The sequence below is a fragment of the Copidosoma floridanum genome, unplaced genomic scaffold, assembly GCF_036245765.1.
Source record: "Copidosoma floridanum isolate Cflo_tuat_1 unplaced genomic scaffold, Cflo_Japanese_pri ptg000021l, whole genome shotgun sequence".
NCBI classification, from domain to species: domain Eukaryota; kingdom Metazoa; phylum Arthropoda; class Insecta; order Hymenoptera; family Encyrtidae; genus Copidosoma; species Copidosoma floridanum.
In genome coordinates, this window is record NW_028321898.1 from 16,567,473 (window position 1) to 16,595,142 (window position 27,670).

Consider the following 27,670-nt stretch of genomic DNA (forward strand, 5'->3'; position numbering starts at 1 on the left):
TAGCACTTTAGTGCCTAACCAGGTGACGGACCCAATACCCAGGACCATTAAGAGGACGGACAGTGCCTTCTACATCTCCATAGTTTGTGACCATGAGCCAGGTCATAACATCTCCAAGCACACGTTAGGTTAGATACATTCTAAAAGTAAACAAAGTGTAAGCAGGGGTCTGATTTCGACTCTTCGATATCTTGCCAATCACTGCGAGTTGGCTGATTAATCAATAATATAATAACCTAACCTATGGGGTTTGCTATATATATATATATATATATATATATATATATATATATATATATATATATATATATATATATATATATGCATAGAGATATAAGAATAGAGTGCAACCAAAAAAGAGGCAGCATCAGAGGGTTGGAAAGAGAACGCATTCTAAGCTACTCTTGTGTCTTTGTCTTATTGAGTTACGCGATTAGCTCCCGAATAGAAATAGATTCAGTTTGCCTTAAGGCTCCTTCAGGGCCATCTCCCGCTACCGGACACTAATTTCTATGGCCCCCGTAAGTGGCGTTACCAAATGTGTGTCCAGGTGGGTTCAGGCAACCTGAAGGTACGGTTATTATATACTGACCATGCTCGACCCTGAAGGTACATCTTTAAGTTTGAGGTTATAGCTTTTGCTCCGATGACTCCAAATTATCGTTGTATACTAATAAGTACTTTTAAAGTAATAAATAAACGCATACTATTGATAAAAAGTTTAAATCTCGTTTGTACTGTAAGAAAGTTCAAATGCGATGTATAAGAAAATGGAAAGCCGAAGAACTTGACAAAAACAAAAAAATTCCGAAAACTAATAGTCTGAGTGATGCAGTACACATTCAGAATTTGGTTATTGAAAATGAAAAAGTTGTTGACGTGGATAATTATTCCGATGGAATACGCTGCTTTGATCATAAAAATTATGATTTATTCATTGATGAATCAGAGTTGAGTGAAAGTGTTAAGGATGAACGGGAAATGTTTGCTGACAAGTATCGCTTTGCTTCTGCTGATATAGTGATGATGATGACAATAACGATGATGGCAGTTATGATAATGATAATGATGATCGAAAATATTACAGTGGCTGTTCCAGTGAATATGTTAATGAAGATAGTGATGGGAAAAAATTCGAACAATCATTTATTGCAAAGGTCCTGATAGACTATGCAAGGGTGTGCAAGCCAGCTAATGGACACATCAATTTTTTATTGAAAGAGTTCAAAAACTATGATCCTACTTCACCTATGTCACACAAAACATGATGATAATTTTTAACTTGTTTATATTAGGAAATAAAAATTTTTTATTTATCTTACATTGTTTTTGCATGATTTTACTTCTAGTAGCTATGCTATTTTCATGTCACCGACGTTTGTTCAAATTTATTACTAGTTTAATTTGTACTTGGTACCTTACGGGCACTCCACGGTCCATTCCTGGCAACCGGAACCTAAGGAAGCCTGAATCTGCCCTGAAACGCACCTGGTAACAGTTTGTATACTGCCCGAAAAGACTGCCGGAAGAGGTCCGGAGACCAAGCTTAACCGGAGCTGGTCCTGCTACCTGCTGGAACGTGTATTTCTATTCGGGCTGGCCTTCTCTCAACTAACTCAATGTCTCGACTTCAACCTGGCCAGCTAATCACGTAACTCGAGAAAACAAGGACAGAACGGAGGCTTAGAATTCATTCTCTTTCTAACCTTCTGACGCTGCCCCTTGCGTGCCAGCATACGCGTCACGCACTCTATCCTTATATCTCTATGTATATATGACGTATAATCGGCCAACTCGCAGCGATTTGCGAGATTTCGAAGAGTTGGGATTAGACCCCTGGTGTTACTAATGTACAAGAGACGAAACCATGGTAAAAAAATTTGTGTAACTGATTACAATAAACATTTTTGAGTACGGAGTATGTAATGATTGTCTAATGTTAAGAGTGACTCGAAAAATTCTACAAGGCTTACACCTATACACTGTGGTAAATGCGGTCTGCTATAATAATCAATTACCTCTTCGTTGATCAAGCTTGCTACAAAGATGTGGAAGTTATAGAACTGGAAGCACTGTATGGTTTTATCCCAACGTAAGGTATTCAAGATTGGATCATTTTAATTGTCTGTTATCGGAAGAGCATTTTCCAACCCATATAATTTTAGATCAAAACAAATCTCCAAACATTTCATATTTGTCACTGTATCAACAAATAAATAAAACAACAGATGAATGTCAAGATCAAAATAAAGATTCTAAAGCTAATGAATTGAGTAGAGTTGAACACTCAAAAGCTTTTACAAGTACACCTTTAGCAATGGAATCGTGTCGGTAGTAATATTTTCATTGATTGTATGGTTGTAATGACAAAATTATTATTAAGTATATACGGAGGGAGAAAGATTTTGTACAATGAACGTGTTATCAAAACTAAAAAAGTAATGGACTAACAAATCACCGATAAATTATTGAACAAGCATGGATATATAATTATTGTGGACCAAGTTACGAACACAGTGAAGTATTTAGAGTCTTTATACAAAGCCGAACTTGACAACAAAAGTGCTAAATAAAATGGAAGCCCAAAGATCAAATGTACCATTTTTCAAGTAAGTAATACATAAATTATTCAATATTAAATACTCTCAATACCAGTACTTACTTAAATATTTTGTACAAAGATGCAAGAAGTCTTCGGTCAAAAGGATGCAATACATCCACTTGTCGTAGCCAACGCGAATTTCGAAAAAATTTGCAATGATCCAGAGAATCACTCAAAAAACGAAGTTTCCGAAAATAGAAACAACACATCACCGTAAATTTTACACCTCATTTAATAATAAAATTATACCTCATGTTTTTTATTTTATTTAATATTTTTAGGAATGTCAAATCACCATCGACCGATACCAAAAGTTGAAACTGCACGTGACTAAGTCTCAAAATCAAATTAAAAAGCACGGAGAAAATCTCAAGAGTGAAGATAAATATATTAAACTGAAAAAGAGGATAATAGTAGAAAACAGAAAAGAGACGATGAGGTTTTGCGTTTAAAAAAAAATTAACTCAATTTAAAAATTCAGAAGTGTAAAGTACTATTCTCTAACTAGATTGTAATCTATTTAAATGTACGTAAAAAGTAAACGCTCTATAAATTAAATGATTGCTGCCCCTCTGCTCTGGAATGCGTAACCTTGTCGAAAGCTGTACTGTGTGCAGCCTAGGTCGGGTGAAGGGGCTTTAAAATTAACGTCATACCAGCTCTTGATGAAGAAGGTCAACGTGGCCGAGTAGGTGTGGAATTCATCTGGGAGTCAAGAAGAGGAAGAAGGCGAACTATTCGCCCAGGCACTAAAGAATGCTGTGGTGGATACTGGCGGCATTAGTACTCTCACCCCACGCCTGATCTAGAAGATACAGAACGTTGATCCTACCGTGCCAAAAAAAGACGCAGAGGTTGTACTAACGGGCTGGTTAGCGAAGAGGGTCCCCAAACATGGCCGTACGGCTGCCGTCTGGCATTGTAAGGCGAAACCAGATAGCGTACATTGAGGCACCCTTATAGAGGAAACGATCCTCGAAATAGAAGTTTATGTAAGACTGGGCTGGGTAAACTGCAAGATGCGGCTCAAATCCAAAGCTGAGCACAACTTCAGGTGCCTGGGCTTAAGCCACAATGCAAATCAGTGTGGCGGTCCCGACAAGACCGGAGCATGTTGGAAGTATGGTGTAAGGGGCCACGTGGCACGAGACTGCTCCAAAAAAGTGTGCTGTTACCTGTGCGAGCGCGTGATCCCAAAGCTGGTCATCAACCACGTTTCTAGGACTACTGGATATCTGGAGCGCTTCAGGCGTCTGTACGGCCAGATTAACGGGTATGGTGCTGATCTTGCAAATACACCTCGATATGACCGTGTTCACGCACGATCTGCTGGACTAGTTTTTCCACGCCTGGGGTCCTGAACTTGCTCTTTATAAATAAGTCGTCCCATACGTTACTGGGTTGGGGCTAGTACAGCGACAGGGCTGGATATGCTGCCATCCTGGTCCACAGAGACAAGTTCTTCGTATCCAACACCAGAGGTGGAGATGGGTTCGTATGAATCAGGAGTGAACATTTAACCTACATAAGTTTCTATCTGTTTTCCAACGTAGCTATTGACATATTCAGAGAGAAGCTAGCCATACTACTCGAGGACTCTGTTCGTGAGTGTGGTGAAAGTAGTGACGTAGTCCTGGCAAGCAACTTCAATTCCAAGGCCATCGCTTAGGTGAGTGGTAGCTCAATCAGCTACCAGATTACGGGTTGAGTCGGCATGTGGGAGACCGCTGTTCGACTCCCGGCCAGTGTAACTTTTCGAGCAAGTATCTTTGTGAGTTTTTACCTGTACTTTTTCACTGCGCAATTCTCCTCATGAAGGGGATGAGCGATCTTTTCGCTGCAAAATTTTTACTTTTCCCGTACCCCCGTCCCTGTCATTGAAGGAATCCCATCCCTTTTTTTGTCCCTTTCCAAAGTGTCGAGTAGTTCCCTGAGTAGTGGACCTTCGTATACCCAGACGTTATGACACTATACTAAAAAAAAAATTTTCTTTAAACATAGTGTACGTAGAACAGTAAGAATAAATTTTAATTTAATATTAACTATAAGAACTTCATAAATTTCTAACCCCTAACACAGATACAGATCTACTGAAATACAGTGTGAAAATTGAGAATCAAACATACGCTTACTAAATCACAAGTTTGTCGTGCTTACCAACACGTCACACAAATTAACACCAGAATATTTTTTAGATCATTTGAACTTTTATAATGTAAAGAGAGGTCAAAGCGATTTTCAAATATTTTTTATACGATACAGTTAAATTTTCTTGAAAACAAAGTATTTATAAAACACTTTGAGAAACATTTACATTTTGAGAAATAATAGGTAAAAAAAAACATCAAAGCACTTTGTACTCACCCACAACTCTGAACAGCTAGATCCAGTCGTGCATAAGATAGAGTATCACAGGGATAATTCTGGCTCATAGTTAAAACTAGATTTTCCTTTACATCGTGGGTACAGCCAACATCAAGCACCACATTTTCTGGCATCTGAATATTTAATCTGCCTACTGGTACAAGAAGTAGAAGCAGGGCAGCTCCACCACCCAGCATTGAAAAAAATGACAGCAGTATCTACAAGCACCCACAAAACAAACAAATGTCTGAATGATTTACTACAAATCGTTTGTTTCATGTAACTTGACATTAGTTTTCACCTTAAAATTTCCGATGCGATCAGCTATAAGACCTGCTATTGGAGGCATTATTATGGCAACAAATGGAATTATAGCGCTCATTATAGCTGTTTCTTCTACGTTGATGCCTAACTCTCGCATGTGTATCGTCAAATATGGGTAGAGAATGAACAAAGCTGTAGCCCATCAATCATGTAAAAAAGATGATAAATCACGCTTTATAAATGTTAAAGCTTAAAAACTATTATTATTTTGAGTTGATAATATCTAATAACAATTGTATTATAAAACTTTGATGAAATGTTAGATACAAGAAAATTAAAAAAAAAAATTAACATATGATCAAAGATTAAAAAACAGTTATGTAGGCGTAATTTGCACGTACAGAAAGTTTTTATAATCGTATCAAGTATATCCAAATACACTTCTTCAAAATTTTAAGATTTGTAGTAGTCCAAAGAAATAGAATCTACATGTTTGAAGTACTTTTGGAAGAAGTAAGGATCTAGAAATAACTTTTTTCTTCATACCCTGGCCGAAAGTACGTGCTTCCCTGCTCGATTTCACTCAAGGAAGTGTAGCTTTTGTGGCCGGCCAGAAAAGAGGGTGCCTCTGATTGGCTGCGTGCCTTTTGCTGCTGCTATCAGCAGCGCACGCGCAGTGGAAGCAAGAACAGCAAGAACCGAGCCAACGAGCCCGACTCGTGCACGCAATATATATAGTGTATAGACTGCTCTTGCCTCGATGCTGTGATCATCAACAGTGACCTGAGACTACGGGTAAAGCTGAATATGTATCGTACAAAGATTGTAATTTTCATAATTGTACTTTTAATGTAAATGAGAAGAAATAGCTTCAAAAATTTTGTTTGCCTGTGAAAATATTGCTACAAATAAGAATTTTCACTGCAAAATTTTGTACTTGAAAATATTATTTTTACAAAAAAAAATAAAATTTCAACTTACTATTTGTTACAAAATATCTATAAATATCTACTATAAAATACTATGTATAATTTGGTTTTTTATAAAAAAAATTTCATTATCTAATAAAGATCATTCGGATAGAAATAATAATTACTTCATACTCATGAAGCTTTCCTACTGCACTTATTCAATGAATCGTATTTAATTTCTGATTTCTTACAAAATGTTAGTAAAAAAAGTCGTCGATGCCCGCCCCCCCGACCAGCACAGCCTCGGCTTCGCCTCGGCCTGCAAAAGTCGGGGCGGGCATCGACTACACATGAGCAACATGTGCTACAAGAGATCCCCGGTGGATGGCGCTGATGCAGACAGCAAAAAAGTAACGTATACGTATATACTCGAGCGTCAGAGCGTCAACTATCAATCAACCAGACATGCTATTTATTAGTTATTATTAATGTATCAAACGTACTTTCGGCCGGGGTATGAAGAAAAATCGTATACGACCCACGGCCAGTAAACTAAAGACCCCGGCCTGCGTGTATGAGGGCCTCGGCTTCGCCTCGGCCATCATAACCACGCAGGCCGGGATCTTCAGTTTTCTGGCCTTGGGTCGTAATATACTATTTAAATAACTTTAACACTTGACTTCAAATTCGTGTAACTTTCAAATGAAAGCTTTCTTATAAATGGAGAACTTTATTGAAGCTTTCCTTCAAGCCTGGATGGAATATACAGTAAATGTACAAGTGTCAGAAGTACTTTCGACAACTTCAGGTACCGTTTTATTATTTTCTATAACGTGAATTAAAATAATCTTGTACTCTAGTACTGTTAGAAATATTAGTAGTTCGGTCTTCTTCGTACATACTGTGTATGTTGGCTGTATGTATAGCTTTATACAGTCGCAACGCCTCACTGTGTTCAGCACCGCCTCACTCTCTGTAGACCACTCGAGCTGGACAGACGCGCTCTCGCTATCAAAAGTCTAAGGCTGTTTGTACTACTCGATACCTCTGAATAAAGTTGTATTTTGTATTCCTGCCTATTTTTACTTCGCGTGTGCCTCACCCAAAACTCTGCCCACCTACGTAATAGTCAACAGGTTATGGGCCTTAGCCCGCTCCCACCTGCGCGAGGCTAACTTTTGAAATAACGCGAACGTGACTAGGTAGTGAAAAGTTTATGTGCATAACAGTTTTTGTTGAGGTATCGTGCCCGGTGTGGGTGGCAATGAATCCCAACAAGATCACGCCTTTGGAGGCTGACCAAATCCCTGAGGACAGTGAGACCGAAACCAGCTATGCTATCCGTAATCCCCTGACGTCAGCGCGACGGTGATGTTGTCACAAAAGTATGTCTACTTTACCGTATATTATTGTCATTTGTAGTAAAAGTGTTTCAGTATTCTGCAAATCAAACGCGCGCACTCATCAGAAGTGCACAGTCAAAAGCACACAAACTTAACGATCAAAAGTGCATAAACCGAACGATCAAAAGCGCACAAATCAAACGATCTAAACCGGACAAACCAAAACCACGTGAGGGGAAAAGTTTGTTTACATTTTTGGTAGAATCTGTATTGTGACATGCGACAGTAATCTAAAATGTCTTACCGAATATGGTGAAATAATTCTGATCGATGGTTCATTTTACGCAAGACTGCGTAATTTTCATCAAATGTATACCATCTGTTACGGATGTAACACCGTAATACGTCTCATTGACCAGGTCAGCGCGAGATTTAAATAAAGACACACGATGTCTGAGTTATCTGAACATAAAATGACTGTACAGACGGGCCCTTGATTCCCGCATGCTGTACAGAAAAAATGGTTTTTAAAATCTATTTACATGTAGTCTGTTTTTTGAATTGTCAAAGTTAAAATTGAGAAATAATGTTCCTTTTATTTTTTTTATCTATATTTGCGTAGTCAAAACTGTACACGAGAGACTGACTAAAGATTGGTTTAAAGGCCGAATGAGACCAGTAAAAAAGCACCAAGGCGGAGTGCCGACCATCAGGGCGGAAAATTGCTCCGCTTGCTGTCACGCCCACCCTTGACCTTATGAGATTCCGTGCCCTAAAGCGGCTTGTTTGATGAGAATCGACTTATGGGTAGGTACGTCACTGGACAACCTATGCCTTCAGGCAAAAGGTACTCTGCCTCGGAAATAGAGCACAAGGTGCTCGATTTAGGTACCATTCCGTCGCAGTCCCTCGCATCATCATCATCAATCCATGTGTGTATATAGGTATATATATATGTATATGTATGCTGACGTCGACACGGATAAAGCAGTCGAGTAAGTAGGTAGGTGTCGGCGTTCAGCCCATTATTTTTCAATCAATCAAACTTTTGTATAACTCTAATTGTTTTGTTTTTGTCACTTTGTTTTTCTCCTTGCCTTGGTTCTGTCGCTTACAAATTGGTGCCGAAACCCGGGAACTCTCAACGGATAGTGGTGGAGCTTCAGAAAAGTGAAGGAAAGGCGGGATGGCATCGAAAAGGAGAAGAGTCGAGGAAAAAGCGAGCAACTCAGGGACATCGAGAGACGCCATACCTGGGGATGGGGAGTCGATACCCATCACGACCAAGTTGTAACGGCTCTTTGCAGACCCTCTACGCATCATGGACGCTGCTAACGGCGGGGCAAGTAACCTCGACTTCATTCAGAACCGACGGGATGACTATCGACGCAAACAGCGAGGACGAGCTGCAAGATGGCGACGGCAGATGGAGAAAGACGCCGCAAGCCTAGTCAACGCGCACAGACGCTCAGCAGGATACAGGTAATCGGAAGTTGCTTGAACAACTTACCGGCGTTTTTGAAGCTACCTTGCGTACGGTGCAAGAACGTTCAAGCTCAGCAAATGAGTCGCGTTTATTAACACGTCTAACTGACGCGAAGTCTCTGCCCATGTTCTCCGGTAATGCGTCAGGGTGGCGCCATTTTAAACAAGTGTACGAAGCGAGTACCGAGTCTGCGGGATTTACAGACAGTGAGAACGTTGAGAGACTATTTAGTGCAGTACAGGGAGAAGCGAGACAAGTCGTCAGTGCGCTCCTCGCTACAGGACGCGGTTCGGCCGCCATTATCGAAACATTGGAACTCCATTATGGAAAAGCACACGTTATCGCCTCAAAACTCATTAAAGACCTCAACGAATTGCCACATCTCGGCAGCGGGAAAATAACACTTCCTCAATTCGCATCAAGCTTACGTAACGCGGTCGCGGCCTTTGACAGTCTTGGGTTAAAAGAATATTTATACAGTTCCGAACTTGCTCGCAATGTAGGTGCGAAATTGCCTGTAGTACTTTAATACGCTATGTTCATACGTTATGTTGCTGAACAACCGAGTACAAAAACCGAACTCGAGCGTCTCGCAGATTTTACATATCATGAGGCGGAGATGGCTGTAGCTGGGGGTCTGTTCGGAATTCGTACAGCTGATCCAGTGCTGCGTAACAGCACCGACGGAAAATTTCCCCGAGTCACAAAGACACAGCGTGTCATGGCTGCTGTACATGGTGAGCTGAGCGATCATAGCATTTCCGAGAAACGCACATCATGCCCGGTATGTCAGCGTGACAATCACAAGATGGCCGACTGCAACGAATTTGTGCGCGAACCTACCAAACGACGTTGGTTATTAGCAAGACGGTTTGGTCGATGCTACAAGTGTTTAGGGGTGGGACATCTACAAAACTCTTGTACAGCCGGGAAGTGCGTACACTGTGCAGGCCCACACCATGTTATGTTACACCGTACCAAGGGGAAGCGTGTGGGAGGGAATCAACCGAAACCGCGGACAAACGTACAAACTTCAGAAGGCCACGATAATAGCAAGGTTTTTTCAACGTTGTGACTAACACGCCCGTATGCGCTGGTAAAAATATTACCGGTAACTGTACAAGGGCTAAGTCGCTCAGTTGATACTTTCGCGTTTTTGAATGACGGGTCCACAATAACCTTGATCACAGACGATGTAGCCAAAAGCTTAGGATTACAGGGAAAACGTGAGATTATTAAAATACAGGGAATCCAAAGTTTAAATGAAAACACGCCTTGTAGACGAGTAGATTTCATTATTGAAGAGACGGGCGATGCATTACCGGTGAAGGGGGCATTGGCTGTGTCGTCAATAAATTTACCCACACAAACTGTATCACGAGAATTAGTCCGTCAAGTAAGTGTCAAGTCGAGTGTCTTCATTCAACCTTACGCTAACATTACTCCGTCAATATTAATAGGCCAAGATAATTGGAACTTATCAGTAAATCATGAAGTCCGTCGTGTTAACGAGTTAGGCATTGCTTTATCTTTAATCCCCTTAGGATGGGTAGCCTACGGGCATGTACGTTTGAATGAATACTCGACGACGCACAAGAAAAAACACTTGTGTGAGGAGAGGTCGGTATGTAGCACACACAGCCTGTACCACGTGCATGGAGCAAGACGGCATGCTCAACCAACTCGTTCGCGAATACTTTTGAGTTGAGAGCGTGAGGGTGCGTGAGTCAGAATGGTTCGACCCAGCTCATGCTCGTGCACTGGAAATATTGGGGAATACTAGTCGCCCTTTAGAAGAGGGTTGGGAGATCGGACTGCTGTGGCGCAGCGACACTGCCCCAAGAGTCGACAGTCGCACAACCGCATTTAAATCGCTCTACAACATCGAGCAACGACTAGATCGCGACGAGGGATACGCGCGATTATACTATGCCGAAATGAAACGCTTTATCGAACAAAGTTACGCCCGAGAAATACGAGACAAGTCACCCTCATCTCGAGTATGGTACCTCCCCCACTTCGGAGTAACTAACCCAACGAAACCGGGTAAAATTAGATTGGTTTTCGATGCAGCGGCCAAAACCGAAGGCTTAAGCTTAAACGACCAGTTAGACCACGGATGGCCGTGTCATTTATGTCATGTCAAAAATATTCAATTAATGACATTTCATGTCTTTATGACACGGTGAATTTTTTTTTGTATCTGTTAGGGTATGTTAGTATTCTTTTGGCCGAATTGCGAGTATTACGACTCGCGACACGAGTTAAAACTTTTTACCATTTAAATACAGCGTGATACTACCAAACTTCTTCCTTGTGGAAATTTCAAGAACAAAAATATAAGTTAATAATTACGTGGGACACAGGTTTAAGGCAAGCGGAATTAAAAAGTTTGTCGTAAAATGAGTGACAAAGGAAGACCTCCACACGAACACTATACGATAATATTCGAACGCATCCCGAAACACGTTCCAAACGTCTGTGTCATTTATTACATTTTTGACATAAATGACATTTATGACATATTTGACACGTGACGTGTCATAAATACCTTTTCATAGCAATTTCCCATCCCTGAGTTAGACACGGGTCCAGACCTTATGCAATTAATACCCGGCGTGTTGTTACGTTTTCGTCAGTATCCAGTGGCATACAAGGGTGACATTAAAGACATGTTTTTGCGAATACACATGCGTCAAGAAGATCGCAGTGCACTACAATTTCTGTGGAGGGGCGAATCCAGAACAAAACACCCACGTACCTATGAAATGACGCGGTTGGTATTCAGCGCTAAATCATCACCGTGCAGCGCACATTTTGTCAAGGACTCGAACGCGAAACGTTTCGTTGTAAGTAATCCCGAGGCCGTGCATAGCATCATTGTGAATTCATACGTTGATGATTTTCTTGTAAGCCGACCAACCATACAAGACTTGGAATTACTAGTCCATGATGTCGTAAAAATTAACCAACGCGCTAATTTTCAAATGCACGGGTGGGCGTGTAATGAGCCTTTGATAATTAATGAGTCGCTAAAGGTAATGCTGACTGCGCAAAGACAGACGGCAATACTTTGAAACAATAAAACTGAACGCGTCCTCGGTATGAATTGGGACACAGTTACTGACACATTGGGATTTGCCCTGGGACTTGAAAACCTGCCTCAAAAATTACTATCCGGTCAGAAAACCCCTACGAAACGCGAGTACCTCCGTATTATGATGTCTATATATGACCCACTCGGTTTGTTGGGACCTTACATGGTAAAATCAAAACTTATATTACAAGCTGCATGGCGTAGCGGGATCGGGTGGGATGAACCCTTGCGCGACGAGGAACAGGAAGAGTGGCTCTCTTGGTTGAGAATAATTAAAGAACTGGGCTTATTACGCATCGCACGGTGTATCACTCCGAAAGTGTCCGAAATTCAGACCGCGCAATTGCATACGTTTTGCGACGCCAGCACGCGCGCATATGCTGCCTGCGTCTACCTCCGGTGCGTAACAACCAGCGGACAAGTAAATGTGACGTTGATGAATAGCCAAGTCACGCGTCGCACCAGACAAGCCACTGTCCATACCGAGATTAGAGTTACAGGCAGCAATATTAGCCTCACGTTTGTTAAACACCGTACTCGCTGAAATCGAGATATCGTGTTCACGTCTACACTTGTGGTCAGATTCGTGTACAGTACTTTATTGGATACAAAGAGACCTGCGTGTCCGTCAAGTTTTTGTTGCACATCGTTTAAGGGAAATTTCTAAACGCACAGCAGACGCGACGTGGAGATGGGTGCCCACTAAGCAGAATCCCGCGGATTTAGCTACACGGGGGAATCCTATGAGCATCAGTGACGAAGAGAAATGGTTCGGGGGTCTGGAATTTTTAAAGTTGCCTGAAACTCAATGGCCAGTAGAACGCGAATTGACTCAAACAGAAAAACAGATTTTAGAAGTCACTGAACGACGCGTCGAGAAGGTCGCCGTGGTGTCAACCAACGCGGAGTATGTGCCCATAATAACGCGCATGTTAGGATGGGAAGGACATTTAAGTAATTACTGCACGTAGAATCTGTAAGTTTTTTCTAAAGTGGGCACGACGGGCCCCAGTAACAGATCCAGTGCATGAGCGATGGTTGGCTGAGGAAAACACGTTGCAAACCACACAAGCGGCCAGCTTCGCGAGAGAATTAACAATACTTGCGCGAGGGGGTAAGTTACCGGTAGACAGCAAGTTAACACGGGGTGTATTCCGCAAATGCTACCAGTAGTTAAGTTACGTAGGTCGTGGTAACGCCACATGGTCGGGTGGCGCTACTGCGTCAACCTGTACTAACTGTCGGTGGGTTCCGCATGTCAACAAACTTCGAAATTTTTCTGACTTTACTCCTATTCTGGTTTTTATATGAGTTAATAAAACGTGGTTATAGTGATGACTGACAAAATACTTTCAACAGTCATTGATCCCAGCACAGGTGAAAAAATTCATCTCATGTTATCTAAAGCACTGGCAGATAGAGTAAAAAATGGTATGTAGAAATATGGGTAAAATTTTAACCTAAAAATACACTAACTGATCTGGCTGTTATACCATTAAGGGGGCTCCAGCGGGAGGAGTTTGGAGGTCACAGGTAGCTTAATTGATAGATAAAAACACGCTGATTCCAACGGTGTCCTGATTTACCCCTCTAACCCTGAAAAATTTTGAGATATTTGCTCTCAAAGTTCGTACATTATACATAGCTTCTCATAGAGCAACGTGAAAACATCGGCATTTTCTAACAATAATTGAGGAGTTACATGTCAGGACTGTACCTGTTTTATAGAAAAACATCTCAGCTTTCAGATGGTACCTTCAAAAATATAGGTTACCCTGGAAATATTTGAGATATTTTGTAAAGTATTGATCAAGTCATTGAATTAGCAGGGTCATGACGGGATGCCATCTTGTTGTTTGTAAGGCGCGCGCTTTTGAATATTTCAGAATTACACTGCAAGTACTAACATAAGTTTCATGTCATTTGTAACTCTTTTTTAATCGTGTTCTCCTATGGATTACTTACACATATTTGTTTTTTTAAATAAAATAGAACATTGAAAAATTTTAACTGCAATTATTTTTTATTTTTTCAAAAATTGCGTCAATAATTTTTTTATTTGAAATAACTCTTACTTTATTATTTACACTCATAGATAATAATGAGGTGATGCCATTTGTAGGATCTTTTTTATATGCATCTACTAATACTTCTATTGATATCGATTCTTTGGCCATTTTATAAATTATCTTATCATTAATAATACATTTTAATACAATTAATTTTTGTTTATTATCATCAATTACTTTTTTATTTCTTTTTTGCTGTTGCAAAATCATTTCAGCATCCTGAAAGTCTTGATGACTCTTACAGTGATGTGTGATTTCTTTCATTTTTTATAACACAAAAAAACTTATTCTAAATAAAACGCTCTGTACGTGACAGAAGCTGCTGTTTGTTTACCATAGGTCCGGACACATCATATATATAGATGATGGTGCTCGCTCATATATACACGTATATATAGATATATACTCACAGAAGTGATACCAACTAACCGAATAGTTTTCGGGTTGGTACCAGTGCTCGCTGGAGCCCCCTTAAATACATGTGTGCTACAACAACTTTTAATCCTGTTATGAGCCATGGCTGATAGGCATTGGGTTATTGGGCGTGCTATTATTTTCAGTTCTGGCTGTAGCTTATGAATACTATACAAGAATTTATTTCAGTATCCTGAAATTTTGTACATAAAACATCTTTTCACACTGTATACTATTGATGTATTAACTTGTTTTCGTTATATTTTGGATGAATTAGTAAAGGCAAAGATTTTGAATCAAGTTTACAAAAATCGAAAAAAATCTCAACAGACAAGTGATGAAGCAAAAACTGTAACTAGTGAAACCTCCTCAACTCTCAAATTCAGTGACGAGTGGAGTACAGAACACCAATTTGGAATTAGTCTGTATGATGAGTCAACAAAACTGACCACTATTCTGTATGTGGATCAGAGTACGTGGCAAAAAAACCAAGATGGTAAAATTGTACTAATTAAATTATTATTTTCATTTCGATTTGCACATATTGTGCATGTTCATTTCGACTGATTATAGACCTATCGATTGCTGGAAAGTTAATGTCACTATACAAGGCATCCATTGCGAAGAAAACAAGTACTGATCCACATAATACGATAGCGAACTATCAACTTGATCTGTATGATTCAATGAGTAGAGAGTGGTATACCTTGTATGTAGATGAAGGCACTTTTGATCGAACTCAAAACGGTAAGTAGATAGTTCATCAATTCTACATAAATCAATATGTATACATGATATTGTATATGTCTAATACGAATCATACTTTTGCAGACATGAGCTACGCCACGCAACTTCTAATCGAACATAAAACAGCAATTTCTAATCAACTGTTACACTCATTGTCGACTCACATTCCTTCAGAAAATGTAGAAACATCTGCATCAGCAGCATTGGTGGAATTCAAGTCATCGAATAAAACATTGACCAATTCTTATTTGTCCTCTTCAGAAGAGAATGATACCACGAAGTCGAAAGGTAAAAAGAGAGGTAAATAGTAATTTTTTATTTCTTGCAACGGATATCCCACTCAAAGTAGATAAACAAAAAATATTTTTAAAGCTTTGAACTAACATAGAAGTTATAAAAAAAATGACGTACTTTATTTTTTAAAGAAATGGTAATCTAAAAATTGTTACTGTTCAAAAATTAAGGTAATGTTTGCGTAAAAGGATAGTATATTTGTAAAAAGAGTCCTATTGCAGATATTTGTTTTATATATAAAAGATGATGAATATCATGTGTGTAATCAAAAACATTTGGTTTAGTAGCAAAGCAAAAGACATGGACGGATTCAGAGGTTCGTCTTCTGCTGTCTCTGTACAAGGATTACGACAAATTATACAGTGATCAGGCACTGACCTATTAGCAATTTTGGAAGTTCATCGGCAGTGGAATGCAATCTAAAGGTTACAATGTAACCATTGTACAATGTACGGCATTTGTATACGGTATTTGTATAAAAATTATTTGAAATGAGCGATATCACACAGTGTTATTTTTTTTAGTCGAAAGTATCGTTATAATGTTCCAATGTTCGAGCTTAGAAAATAAAAATTTTTTCTACGTTTGCACACAAAATGTCTCGAATGCCGTCCCTTTTTAAAACTCCTTGTTGTTGTAATACGTTGGGTACCTCTTGTGGATGAGGGTTGTCATCTAGCATGTCATTTACAAGAATTGGATATTCTAACTCGTCATGCATCTTTAAACATATGTTATGTAAAACACAGCAACATATAATATAATACGGAATAAGATCCGTCCTCCTCATGGGGAACTTATCCAGTAAACATCTCCAGCGACACTGCAGTAAACCAGTTGAGCGCTCCACCATCATTCTACTTTTAGATAGTATCGTATTAAAATATACTTGTTCAACGGTGAGGTGCCTATCATCCCGATATGGGACCATTACGTGTTTTTGAAGCGTGTACGCAGAATCTCCCAAGATGTGGTCCCTGTCATCATGAAAATATTCGTCATTGCACATTTGCTGAACTCCAGAGAACTTAAAAACCCGCATATCGTGGACGGAACCTGGCAGTCCTGCGTAGCAATGGATGAACTCTAATTTTTTATTACAAATTACCTGAAAATAGTTTAAGATGAAACCTTTTCAATAATAAATAGGATTTTTTAAACAATAATTAGGGACAGTTACCTGGAGTTGCACAGAGTGAACATTTTTTCTGTTGATGTACGATGGGGCATCTCTTTTAGGTGCTGATATTTTTACATGGGTACCATCAACAGCTCTAATCACTCCAGAAAACTTGTACCTCTCTCGAACAGCGTCAGAAGTCCTTTCCATTTCTTCCAGAGTAGGCCACTTGATGAAAGTACCACTAAGTGCATATATTGCTCTCACTACACGTTTTACTGCTCTCCAAGCAGTTGCATTTCCAACATCAAATTTTGTAACAATGGATCGGTAAGTTTTATACATTTTCAAAACTAAATGTTACGAAATTTATAAATTGTCAGTATACGTACAACTAATATATAAATTTTATCAATAGTATTAATTTAAAACATTGTTAAGATGAGGTACCTGTATGAATCTGGAGTTCCTAAAAACTATAACACTATGTATAATTGTTTTTCAGGATCAATCGGAATATTTCCAAAACCACCAGGAGCTCCCTCCAAATCTGGCCTTATCAACGTCAATAAATAATTAAATGTCGTACGACTTAACCTTTGGGAGTATTTTAGTCATACAGTAAAGTTTTTACATATACAATAAAAACATTGACAAATAATAAAATAATGCTACTCAACTACCTAAAATTTTCCTGAAACTCCTTTGCAGTGTATTTGTAAATAAAAGTTTCAATAAAATTAGTAACTCTAGGTTTAGGCCGTCTTCCATCTTCGTCACTTGTATCAAACAGATTATAATCCGAATCACTAGAAGAAAAAAAAACAGCTTACGCATGAGCTGGAATATCCATCGTACAGAGAAAACTGGAGTTCTTATACACTTAAATTAAAAAACTTGTAAGTAAATTGCAGCAAAGTGTAACGTATTTTCAAGCACACTCAACTGTCACTGATATTTCGAAGTTTGTTTACATGCGGAACCCACCGAAAGTTGGTACAGGTTGACAGTATCAACACCCGACCATGCGGCGTTACCAAGACCTACGTAACTTAACTACTGGCAGCGTTTGCAGAATACACCCACGATTCTCACCGTTAATAGACTCACGCGGATTGTTGCGTATCCGAGGTCGCATGACGCGGATTCAAAATGCTGAGTTCAACCACACACCGATTGTATTAGATGGGAAACACCCTACCGTTCGATCAATTATTCAAGCATTACATTGTCGCTTCCAACGTTCAAATCATGAGACAGTCGTGAACGAATTGTTGCAACGATATTACGTAATCGGAGCAAGGACCGCACTGAAGGCCGTCTGCCATCAGTTCCTGATATGCAAGTTACGTCGAGGCCAACCAAAACCCCCCTTAATGGGTGTCTTGCCCGAGGAACGACTATCGTTCCAACAGCGACCGTTCACGCTCCGTGGGGTAGATTATTTCGGGCCTATGACTGTAAAAGTAGGTCGTAGTCATGTCAAACGGTGGGGAGTACTTTTTACCTGTTTAACTACCCGAGCTGTGCATCTTGAACTCGCTGCCAGCCTGACCGCTAGTTCTGCAATAATGGCCCTGCAACGATTGTCAGCATGACGAGGTTGTCCGAATGTCATGTATAGCGACAACGGCACAAACTTCCGCGGAGCGTGCACAGAACTTCAATCGGACGCCGGAAAAATAGACAAAATTAGATTAAAGGCGTACACCCCAGCCAATGGTATACGTTGGGTTTTCAACCCACCGGACGCTCCCCATATGGGAGGCGCTTGGGGAAGACTTGTAAGGTCAGTCAAGGTCGCACTTAACGCGACACTTCGAAACGAGACCCCCTCCGAGGAAGTCCTGCGCACTGTTCCAACCGAAGCCGAACATACTGTAAACTCTCGTCCACTCACTCACGTGTCAGTAGATCCTGATGACGTGGAAGCACTCACTCCCAATCACTTCCTGATAGGCTCGTCATCTGGCGCAGTTGATTTCACCATGAATAACGTCCCTCATGTCTGTACACGGAAGGATTGGGAGAGAGCGCATACCTTGACAGATCTTTACTGGTGCCGCTGGTTGCGCGAATATGCACCAACATTACAAGCTCGGAATAAGTGGCGAAAAGCCACAGACGCTGTCACGTGTGGTGATGTGGTCATGATCAGTAACGAACAAGCCCCGCGAAATATGTGGCGTACAGGAGTAGTTGTAGAGACCCATGCAGGGTGCGATGGCGTTATACGATCGGCAAAGATCCGTTCCGGTGACAATGAATATGTAAGAGTGACCCATAAATTAATCATATTAAAGTAAAGTACCCCCTATTCAGACACATTTCTTTAGGTAATGTTATATTTCCTTACTTTTGTAAAAAACTGATTTGACTATAAGTCAAAAAATTGTTACATCAGGAGACTTTTGCTTTATTCTGTACATATAAAAAAACAAACCAGGGGGTATAAATGGGTCATAGGACCCACGGTAAGAACGAAGTTCTTTAAACATGACATGAGTATAAAAACACAATTTCTCAGGTAACAAGGGGGTCGCCAGACCCGTAGAAAGAACGAAGCTCTATAAACGTTAGTACTGCATTTATGTAGTTCACTAAACAAAAACTTGAAAAACGAATTAAAGAAAAAAATTAAAAAAATAGTTCAGTACTCACGATGGTTAAACTTCGTGAGTACTGTATTTATGCACGCCGTTCTCACGAAGTTCAACCATCGTGAGTACTGAACTATTTTTTAAATTTTTTTCTTTAATTCGTTTTTCAAGTTTTTGTTTAGTGAACTACATGAATGCAGTACTAACGTTTATAGAGCTTCGTTCTTTCTACGGGTCTGGCGACCCCCTTGTTACCTGAGAAATTGTGTTTTTATACTCATGTCATGTTTAAAGAACTTCGTTCTTACCGTGGGTCCTATGACCCATTTATACCCCCTGGTTTGTTTTTAATTTCTTGTTCTATTTTTTTTTGTTTCTTGTTTTAATTTTTTTTTTTTATTTCTTGTTTTAATTTTTTTTGATATTTCATTTTAATACATTTTTTTCATTTTTTTGTATTTCCTTTATTTAATTCCTTTTTTTATTTTCATATTTAATCTTTTTTTTTCATTTCCTTTTTTATATTATTTTTTTTTATTCCGTTGTATTTATTCATGTCTTTTGTAATTTTATTTCATTTTATTTTCATATTTCATTTCATTAATTTTTTTTGAAATTTTTTTTTTCACTTATTTTTTTGCGATTTTATAGCTTATTAATGCAATTTTTATTTTATTTTCATATAATTACTCAATGACATTGTGCCATTATTTGTTTATCAAATTCAAAATAAGTACCCTCAAAAACCATGAAAATGATATGAAACTCGAATTATATTTATATAATGATCTTACATAATTCATTTATAATTGATTTACTTTGAATTACTTTATTTATATAATTATGTGATAATGTAATATAATTTGTTTATCGAATTCGAAATAAGCGCCTCTAAAAACCATTGATACATTCTTCAACTCTATTCCACATTTTTTTTTTTTTTTTTTTTTTTTTTTAATCAAGTATTTAGAAAACAAATACAAATATAATTTATCATGATTCGAATGTATTATCAGTGAATGCATGTAAAAATGGAATGTTATAGTTACGAACCACACCATAAGTACAAGAAATCGAGTTTCTATAGACTGCAGCGCTCGTAGCAGAGTGGGTAAGGTACTGGACTCACATGCAGGAGGTCGAGGTCGAGGGTTCAAAACTCTTTATTGGAAAATGTTTTTTTTTTTTTTTTTTTTTTTTAAGAATTGTAAAAGAAAAAAAATTCAAAGTGAAATAAAAATTATTGTGAGAAAATAAAATTGGGAGTGTGAGGGAGAATGGTGGGCAAAGGTGTGTGGAAGAGTAACACGGCACGGTTGGCCGATATACATATATAGTGGAGAGGGGGGGTAAGGGGGGGAAACTTGAGAGGAAAAGTAAACCACTTTCGTTTCAAAAAAAAAAAATCTGTCGGTTTTAAAATTCCAGCCCCCCGAGTAACGCGACATAAAGAACTTCGTTCTAAAAAAATCATTGTTTTCTTTACAAATATTTTATAAACTAATTATTAATTATAAGTCTTGAAACCCCCTTATTCGGACACTCTGTCCGAATTCGGGTCCAGACGGTTATCTGAGGACCAATATCCGGACAATCAAAAATAACTTATTAAGAGGCGAAAAAAAATAATATTTCGTTTTTTAAATGAAAAAATAATGATTTTATTCAATACATCTTGAAACTATTAGTATTTGTACACTAAAAGACTTAAAAAATTTTAAGATATGGATACTTAAGTCTATGCAAGCGTTTATGTCCTCAAGCACTTATAAAATAATAACATAACAAATCGTACTTTAAACTTTTTCTTGTTTAATTGCCAATTTTTGTGACAGCACTTCCATTTCATGTAAACTTATTGATTTTTCAATATTTTTAAATTCTATATGTAATTCTGATAACTTCTCCTTGATTTTTTCTTTACTCTCTTCAGATTTTTCAGTGAGTTACTTAGTTTTTAAGTCTTTTATTTATTTTAATGCTTCTTTCTTGCATGCCATTAATTTAAATCTTTTTTCTTGATTTAACTTATTAATGTTCATTTCTTTTTCTTTCTTTAATCTTTTTTTTTCTCTTTTCTCTTTTTCCAACAGTCTTTCTTTGTCCTTTAATTCTTTCTCGTGTTGTTTTAACTCTAATACATTGAAGAGGTCTTCCACAAAATAGGCTGATTTCCCCTGAATCTTCTTTTCTGCAACTTTACCTTTCCTTTTTGTAATAGGACTTGGTAACTTGAAAACTTTATCGAATTGCTTTGCCTCTACAAAAAAAATGAATGCTTATAATAATACTTTTTATTTTGTAATAATTTTTTGAATAAGTTGATTATTTACCGTTTTGGTCAAGGTTTATCTCTTCATCATCCTGAGACAAACTACTTTCCGATGAATTAAACAAAGACAAACTATTTTCAATTGATCTACATGGCGAAACAGCATTTAATTTTCCTGTCGTTAAGTCTAAAACTAAAAATTAAGAGATTTCTGATATTAAACGAATGAAAAAGTCACTTATTTTAATTACATATTTATAATAAAATATGAATACCTTTATCCTCCGAATCAAACATATTAGTTTCTTTTTCAGGTTCAATAACTTTTTCCCTTTCATTTACATTAGATGTTTTATTACTTTCATCTTTAGCCATGTTATGAGCTACTTGTAAGTTATGACTGCAATTATTTTCCTTATTACTATCAACTTCGACAGCAGCATGTTCGAAGTTGGTTTCAGGTTGCCCATCATTCGTAACGAGATTATTTTTATTAGCAGGGATAACTTGCATTTGTACAACATTTTCTTAAGTAATTAAGAATAAATCGTAAATTACACAAATAATTAATATTAGCTAAACTTAATATACAATTTAACAAACCATTCAAATAATCATGATTTGTTACATCTTCAGTAGGCTCTAATGAAATCTCATTGACTTCTGAGATGATTTCTGCAGTTATTGGCTCACCAAATTCATTAAATATTGGAAGCTCTACTAGAGATGTAACTGTAACTTCTTGAAAAGAAGCATCATTAGACATTTCTTCTGTCAAATTCATATCAGAGTCATGAGTAGCCATCACGTTGTAAAAATCTGACTCCTGGCTATTTATATTATAAATTTCTCTTCCAGAATTCGTCTCATTTGCACTATCCAAAGATACAGCTACGTCTTCAGATACCGAATTACATGAATCAATGCTTTTGTCATTTCGTTCTTCCCCATGCTCTGAGTATCATACATTATGTGAAAAAATTATTTTTTTAAATTAAATAATATTTGATAGTAAAAAATCAATAAGCCTAGATAAAAAACTTAATTTGTCAATTTTTCCTTGAGTTAGTTACTTAAAAATCATAGTTAACAAAAAGTGTTTGAGACAAAAAATAATATTTAGTTAATTTTTTTCAAACATGAGCAATAGAAAATAAAAATTAAAAATAAATCTAAGATTAAGAAAAATTAATTACTTTAAGCATTTATAAATTAATATAGAATTTTTATGTACCACACAGTCTACGTAACTTCTGCCGGGATAACAAAAGATCACGTTGACTGATGTCACCACTCCATTCATCACTTGATTTCTCTCTAAGAAAATCTTCCAATGTGCTTGGAGATAAGATATTCTTATTGAAAAAATTAAAAAGTTGAGATTCAATGCTAGTACTGCTGTTATTATGACTATCTTGAGGTGAAATATTCTCAGCTCCCACTCCGATCTTTTTTTTCTTTTTTAAGATATTATAGTCTACTGAGTTGGGATTCAGAGGATGCAAGCCACATGTTTGAAAACCTTTCTTAAGGACCTCACTAAAGTCAGTAGATTACAGAACATTGTTTAAAACAATAGCTACCATATACTTTTTAAAATCAACTATATTATTTTCCATCTGATATTGAAAAACAGCCTTTCTGTAGAACTCTTATAAAGGGTGGAAAAAGGCGACGTCAAGGGGTTGAATTATATGTGTAGAATTTGGGTATAGTGCAATTATTTCAATCTGGTTTGCTTTGCAAAATTTCAGTAATTCCATGGAAAGATGAGAACTATGATTATCGAGATATAGTATGACTGGAAATTGAATCTCATTTTGGACTAGCCACTCAAACCAAACATTTTTAATATAGCTAAAAAAACTTTCTGAGGTCATCCATCCATTCTCTGTATGACCAACCCCCCAACCTTTTGGAATATGTTTTAAAGTGGTCCTTTTAGGAACAGTCTTGCATTAAAATAAAATCAAAGGGGGGGGGGGGCATTTGACCAGCTGCAGATCCTATGAAAAGTACAGTTACACAAGCTTTTTCGTTGCTACTTACGATTTGGTAGACATTTCTTGCTCCTTTTTCAGCAAAAACCTTGTCTCCTTTTGGAACCAGTTTAAAAGAGGATTTGTCCAAGTTGAAAACACGGTTGGCTTCAATGTCATTCAAATTATTTTTCTGAATATGCTCTTGTATATGAGAAAACCATTGTCGTAGTTGTGTTTCTGTAACAGCTGCTCTAGTGGTAGTCAGATTTTGTGGCACTCTATTACTTAACTCTGGGTGTCTGTACATAAATCCAGCCATCCAAGTCTTGCCTGGTCTGCCATTTTTGAACGGTGTAAGTTTTTTAGTCTTTAAAACAAACTTTTAAATTGAATCTAAGAGCTGCATTTTGCGTACAGGAAAACCTCTTTCACTGCACTCTAAAATCCATCTTACAATATCTTCCTCCTCTTGTTTACTCAAAACTGTCTCAGGACCTGAAGTATTTACTTTACCAATACCATTCACTTTTTCATGTAATGAACTTTTGGACATGTTAAGTAAACGTTAAAGCAACTTCTCGGATTGACTTTCCTTTTCTCACTTGTTCGATAGCCTTCGATACTTCTTCAGCAGCATACTTTCGATAGCTAGTCCTCTTTTTTGTTACTCTAGATGCTTTTTTATCTACTACTTTTCCATTCTTGCTAGTTTTTTTTTTAATTTTTCCCATTTTCATAAAGTAAACAAAGAACTTTCTGTACAAAACCTGTGTCAAAGCGCATTTGAGGTTAGATCACTCGTATGAATAATACGTATAAATTAAAATACTTGACATGTTTTTCAGTGATTACAGGAGTTAGTTTGAGTAAAATTGTGTCACTTACCTAATTGTTCTTTTTATACATGCAAATAAACGGCGAAAATAACGAGACACCTTATGTGTCCGAACAATGGCTCATTTAACACTGCCGTACTAGAATTTCGGACACATGATGTTGCTTTGTCCGAATATCGGTCAAGAGGCGCGAAATTGGACCGGTTACCCGGACACTTATTTTTTTTTTTTTTTAATCAACTATGTAGAAAAAACTTCATATTATTTTTATAAAATATCGAAGAACATAACTAATAAAATTATTTCCAAAGCGTTTAAATTATTCTAATGACCTTATTCGTTACTATAATGCGCAGTAAATTTCGGTGAAAAATCAGATAATAGGAATGTCTCTCTAGATCTCTGTAAAGTTCATAAAAACTGATTTTTTTGTTAATTGACCTTGCATAAAATAATTACATAAGATGCATTATTTAGTAAAAGGTATCTAAAATAATCATGGAAAAATTTTCCTATCGAGATAAACGATTAATTGTACGAGCAAAATTAAAATTCTAATAAGCTGTCCGGATACTGGTCCTAAAAATGTTCGTGTCCGAATAGGGGGTACTTTACCTCATATCGCGAAGTGGTACAAGAGAGCACGCAGCCTCTTGTACGGTGGGGAGTGTTACGGATGTAATACCGTAATACGTCTCATTGACCAGGTCGGCGCGAGATTTAAATAAAGACGCACGATGTCTGAGTTACCTGAACATAAAATGACTGTACAGACGGGCCCTTGATTCCCGCATGCTGTACAGAAAAAATGGTTTTTAAAATCTACTTACATGTAGTCTGTTTTTTGAATTGTCAAAGTTAAAATTAAGAAATAATGTTCCTTTTATTTTTTTTATCTATATTTGCGTAGTCAAAACTGTACACGAGAGACTGACTAAAGATTGGTCTAAAGGCCGAGTGAGATCAGTAAAAAAGCACCAAGGCGGAGTGCCGACCATCAGGGCGGAGAATTGCTCCGCTTGCTGTCACGCCAACCTTGGACCTCATGAGATTCCGTGCCCTAAAGCGGCTTGTTTGATGAGAATCGACTTATGGGTAGGTACGTCACTGGACGACCTATGCCTTCAGGCAAAAAGTACTCTGCCTCGGAAGTAGAGCACAAGGTGCTCGATTTAGGTACCATTCCGTCACCTGGGCTAATCGTGGTATCGAAAAATAAAAAACTTGGAACTAAACTCAATTTACAAAAGCAAGTCAGAAGAAAGCGAGTGTTTTCGATTATGTTTTGCTCTACCGTTTTTGGATGTACAGGAAATGGAGTGATGTAGTTTGCTGACTATGTATTGGAGAATTACATTGAAGCATCATCGTGCAAATTATCTACTATACTGTGGGTGCAGACTTCAGATAAAATACTAACAACGACCAACAGACCCGAGAGTTTTCATGGACATTTTGAAGACAATTTCTATGCATCGAAGCCTTCAGTTTATCTAGTTATAGAAGTTCTTAAACAACACCAAGTCTAAACATAGTTAAAAATTCAAGGTGCAACGAGAAAAAAAATATCATTAAAAATTACAATTACGAAAGATTTTGTACAAAAAGAGAAAAAAAAGTATAATGAGTCGGACAAGTCGTCTGGATAAAGAGTAAACTTTTTGAGATCACATCACTGTCAACCGGTGATTGTAGACTGTAAGCGTTTGACTTTTGGTACATATTAAAAAAATGATACTGTTTGAATGTAATATTTACAAATATGAGATTTTTAGAAGAAAACACAAAGAGATTTGTGTAATGACGAATCCAATTGGAGTATCGACAGTGTGCAAAATTTATGTTTACAGTATTATGTTTTTTTTTTTTTTTTTTTTTTTAATATTTGTATTTGTACCTATCACGTAGAATTACTCAGTTCTGAAGCTAGTAAGTTCACTGAATGTTCTCATTCATCTTTGTGCGCTTATAATAAGTCTCAATATGCGCTTATGATGTGCTGATGATGAGCTTGTGATGTGCGCTTTTCATCAGTAGTTTTTGACTGAGTTAGAAAGTTTCAGCGCTTTTGACTGTCACCGGTTTCAGTGACGTCATTTTCCTCTTAGCTACAGTATGCCATCTATGCTTAGTTTGCTGATAATAGGGATCTCATTGGACAAGCTGCATCTAGTAGAAAGATCGAAGTTATTTTAAGTAGTTATTGAGATGCTAACAAGCTACTAAATGATGCAGAAATAACAACCAAAGGATGCGACATATTCACCCCTAATCATAGGCTTGCTCGAAAAGGAGTAATTTGAGGTGTAGATATTGAGGTAGAAGACAAGGATATTATGAAAGACCTAAAGTGACAGTTCAAAGTGCTGACACTGCTGACTATTTTCAAACTTTTCAGATATAATCCCAATTATAAAGATACATCTCGCTTCTCAAAAGTTTATCTACTACATCTTTTTTAATATGTTTAGATTCCAAGATTTTCCTAGATACGCATACCTTTATAGAATCTCACATTTAGTACATGCTTTTATTGCTTCACCTTGAGTCTCCCTAAGGGAAGTTATCTTAAATACGAAATAAAAAAATTTGAAATTTTTTCATAGTTTTCGATAATTCTTGATGTTTATTGTAAGATTTTGGACTTATTTATTTGCAACTATCGGATATTATTGAATATAATTTAAATTTAATTTCGATAACTGAAATTTTTTGTAGCTTTTTTTTACAATATTTTGATTAAAAAAAAAATAATTTTAATGTGATAATGGTGCAAAAATAATTTGGGTTGTTGGCTGGACGAAGTTGTCTTAAATAGAGAATAAAAGACTTTGAAATTATTAAATAATTTCAGATAATTTTCGACAATCTGTAATCATTATTGAAAGAATTTAAACTTTTTTGCAATTATCGACAACTGTCAAAAATTATCCAAAACTATTTGTAGTAATTTAAATTTGTTTGAATTTCTTTTTTTTATAAAATTCTGATTAAGAAAAAATAATAATTGTAAACAGATGAATAGTATATCTATAACGTGATATAAAATAATCCAAATACATATAATAGAATAATCATTTATTTTATTTTTAGTAAATCTAATAGTAGTTTTCGTCAGATAAATGCCATCGTCTCCGAGGCTATTTTGCGACCCAAGGGACGTATGGTAGCCACGGAGCGATGGCACTTATGTGGCAAATCCTATTTTTCCTACCGAGGGCACATGCAATCCTCAAAAACGCCTGAGGTTGGAAATATTACATTACGCC

General features: G+C 37.4%; 1 protein-coding gene across 1 annotated transcript in view; it reads right to left on the reverse strand.

The window, feature by feature from the left end:
* LOC106638959 (uncharacterized) overlaps nucleotides 1–27,670 on the reverse strand; it is a 149,750-nt gene that overhangs the window by 43,764 nt on the left and 78,316 nt on the right. The window contains exons 3-4 of the mRNA XM_014352367.2: nucleotides 5,268–5,422; nucleotides 4,967–5,184 (exon numbers count right to left, since the gene is read on the reverse strand). Of these exons, the coding sequence (XP_014207853.2) occupies nucleotides 4,967–5,184; nucleotides 5,268–5,422 (373 nt within the window). The remainder of the gene's footprint in view (nucleotides 1–4,966; nucleotides 5,185–5,267; nucleotides 5,423–27,670) is intronic.